This window comes from Mandrillus leucophaeus, unplaced genomic scaffold (genome assembly GCF_000951045.1).
Source record: "Mandrillus leucophaeus isolate KB7577 unplaced genomic scaffold, Mleu.le_1.0 Scaffold48, whole genome shotgun sequence".
NCBI lineage: Eukaryota > Metazoa > Chordata > Mammalia > Primates > Cercopithecidae > Mandrillus > Mandrillus leucophaeus.
In genome coordinates, this window is record NW_012105142.1 from 602,232 (window position 1) to 605,198 (window position 2,967).

General features: G+C 47.6%; 1 protein-coding gene across 2 annotated transcripts in view; it reads left to right on the forward strand.

The window, feature by feature from the left end:
* RHPN2 (rhophilin, Rho GTPase binding protein 2) overlaps positions 1-2,967 on the forward strand; it is a 74,895-nt gene that overhangs the window by 59,931 nt on the left and 11,997 nt on the right. For both annotated transcript variants that reach the window (XM_011995244.1, XM_011995243.1), the window contains one exon: positions 1,682-1,758. In XM_011995244.1, coding sequence (XP_011850634.1) covers positions 1,682-1,758 — 77 coding nt within the window. The remainder of the gene's footprint in view (positions 1-1,681; positions 1,759-2,967) is intronic.

Here is a 2,967-nt window from a genome sequence, read left to right on the forward strand (position 1 = left end):
CCCACCACCACACCCAGCTAATTTTTGTATTTTTAGTAGAGATGGGGTTTCACCATGTTGGCCAGGCTGGTCTCGAACTCCTGACCTCAAGTGATCTGCCTGCCTTGGCCTCCCAAAGTGCTGGGATTACCAGCGTAAGCCGCCACACCTAGCCTAGATACACTTTTTATGCTGTTGTTCTCATGTAGAATCAGTCTGCCCTGGGATCCTTTGTTAGAAATTGACCAGCCTTACGTTAAGGGTAGTCCGAGCCTGCTGTGAAAGATGCTGGTGGGGGTATGTAGCTGTCAATGGTCATTATTTGCCAAACCTCCTTTTCACTGGGAAATCCTCATACCACATTAATAATGAAAAGGTCAAGCACGGTGGCTCAAACCTGTAATCTCAGCACTTTTGGAGGCCGAGGCGGGAGGATTACTTGAGCTCAGGAGTTTGAGACCAGCCTGGGTAACATAGTGAGACCCCATCTCTACAAAAAATTAAAAAAAAAAAATCATCAGGTGTGATGGTGCATACCTATAGTTCCAGCTACTTGGGAGGCTAAGGCAGGAGAATCATTTGAGTCTAGGAGGTCAAGCTGCAAGAGAGCTGTAATCGCACCACTGCACTCCAGCTTGGGCAACAGAGCGATATCCTGTCTCAAAATAGTAATAATGTGAAAACAGAAAGCACAGTATCCCAGGACTGTGTCCAGTGAGGCATGGAACTTCCATAACAACACTTGAAACCTAGATGACTTCTCAATAGGTTTTTTGTTTGTTTGTTTGTTTTTGAGAGGTCGTTTCGCTCTTGTCACCCAGGCTGGAGTGCAATGGCGTGATCTCAGCTCACTGCAACCTCTGCCTCCCTGGTTCAAGCCTCAGCCTCCCAAGTAGCTGAGACTACAGGCGCGTGCCACCACACCTGGCTAATTTTTTGTATTTTTAGTAGAGATGAGGTTTCATCATGTTGGCCAGGCTGGTCTTGAACTCTTGACCTCAGGTGATCCTCCTACCTCAGCCTCCCAAGGTGCTGGTATTACAAGCGTGAGCCACTGTGTCTGGCATCCTCAGTAGAGTTTTATGAGTGCCAGAGAAGCCCACTAAGCCCCTTAAGTATCAGGAAACCCCATCAGTGGGGAATGTGTCTGGTTATCACTCCCTGGTCCCAGCTCGGGAATGAGTTATACCTCCTGTGGCTCACAGGAGGTACCTAAATGGAAGACAGAGTTCACCCTAGGTCGGGGGTTGAGCTGTGTTCCATCTTCTCGTACTACTCGTCTAAACCGAGGGGAAGGATGCATGACTAAGACAAAGTTCTGTACCGTCTCCTTCCCAAGGATCACTTTCTATTCTTTTCTTTTTTTTCCGGAGTCTTCCTCCGTCACCCAGGCTGGAGTGCAGTGGCGTGAACTCACTGCAACCTCTGCCTCCTGGGTTCAAGCTATTCTCCTGCCTCAGCCTCCCAAGTAACTCGGATTACGGTCACCTGCCACCATACCTGGCTAATTCTTGTATTGTTAATAGAGACAGGGTTTCACCATGCTGGCCAGGCTGGTCTTGAACTTCTGGCCTCAAGGGATCCACCTGCCTCGGCCTCCCAAAGTGCTGGGATTACAGGCGTGAGCCACAACAACTGGGCTATAGGGATCACTTTAGATTACAGAAACATTTATCCTCCCATTTCTAATGCTCTTTTCTAGCTAAAACTGAGCAAGAGGTTGACATCATATTGCCCCAGTTCTCCAAGCTGACAGTCACGGACTTCTTCCAGAAGCTGGTATGTTGAATGCTCTCTACATAAATGACCTAAGGGGACAGCTCTTCACTTTGGCGAGTATGGTGTCTTAGTCCATGTGGGCTGCTATAACAAAGTGCCTCCAGCTAGGTGGCTTATGAACAGCAGAAATATATTTCTCAGTTCTGGAGGCTGGGAAGTCCAAGACCAAGGTGTGGGCAGATTCGGTATCTGCTGAAGGCCCATGTTCTGGTTTATAGGTGGGGCCTTCTACCTGTGTCCTCATGGCAGAAAAGGTGATGAGCTCCCTTGGGCCTGTTTTAAAAGCATGTATCCCATTCTTGAGGGTTCCACCCCAAGATTGAATCACCTCTCGAGAGGCCCCACTTCCTAATAATTACATTTATGTTTAGGTTTTAATATACAAACTTTGGGAGGGTACAGACATTCAGACCATAGCATATTTTCTTTTATTCATTTATTTTTATTGATTTGTTTTTTGAGACACAGTCTCACTCTGTCGCCCAGGCTGGAGTGCAGTGGTGCAATCTCGGCTTACTGCAGCCTCCGCCTCCCAGGTTCAAGCAATTCTCTAGCTTCAGCCTCCCAAGTAGCTGGGATTACAGGCTGGTGTCACTACACTCAGCTAATTTTATATTTTTAGTAGAGATGGGGTTTTACCATGTTTGGCCAAGCTGGTCTTGACTTCCTGGGTTCCAGTGATCTGCTCACCTTGGCCTCCCAAAGTGCTGGGATTATAGGCCTGAGCCACTATGCCCAGCCCCATAGCACATTTTAAAAGTAGCTTTTAGGTATTGTCTATTAAAAATTTTTTTATATCTTTTAATTTTTTTAGAGACATGGTCTCACTCTGTCACCCAGGCTGGAGTACAATGGCATGATCATAGCTCACTGCAGCCTCGACCTTCTGGGCTCGAGCCATCCTCTTGCCTTAGCCACCCTAGTAGATAGGACTACAGGCGTACACTGCCACGTCCAACTAATTTTTATTTCTTGTAGAGATGTCTTGCTATGTTGCCTAGGCTGGTCTCAAACTCCTGGGCTCAAACATTCCTCTTGCCTAGGCCTCACAGAGTGCTGCAATTACAGATATGAGCCACAGTGCCCAGGCCTGAGATTTTTTTTTCCTTTTTGTTTTTTTGAGACAGAGTCTCGCTCTGTCGCCCAGGCTGGAGTGCAGTGGCCGGATCTCAGCTCACTGCAAGCTCCGCCTCCTGGGTTTACGCCATT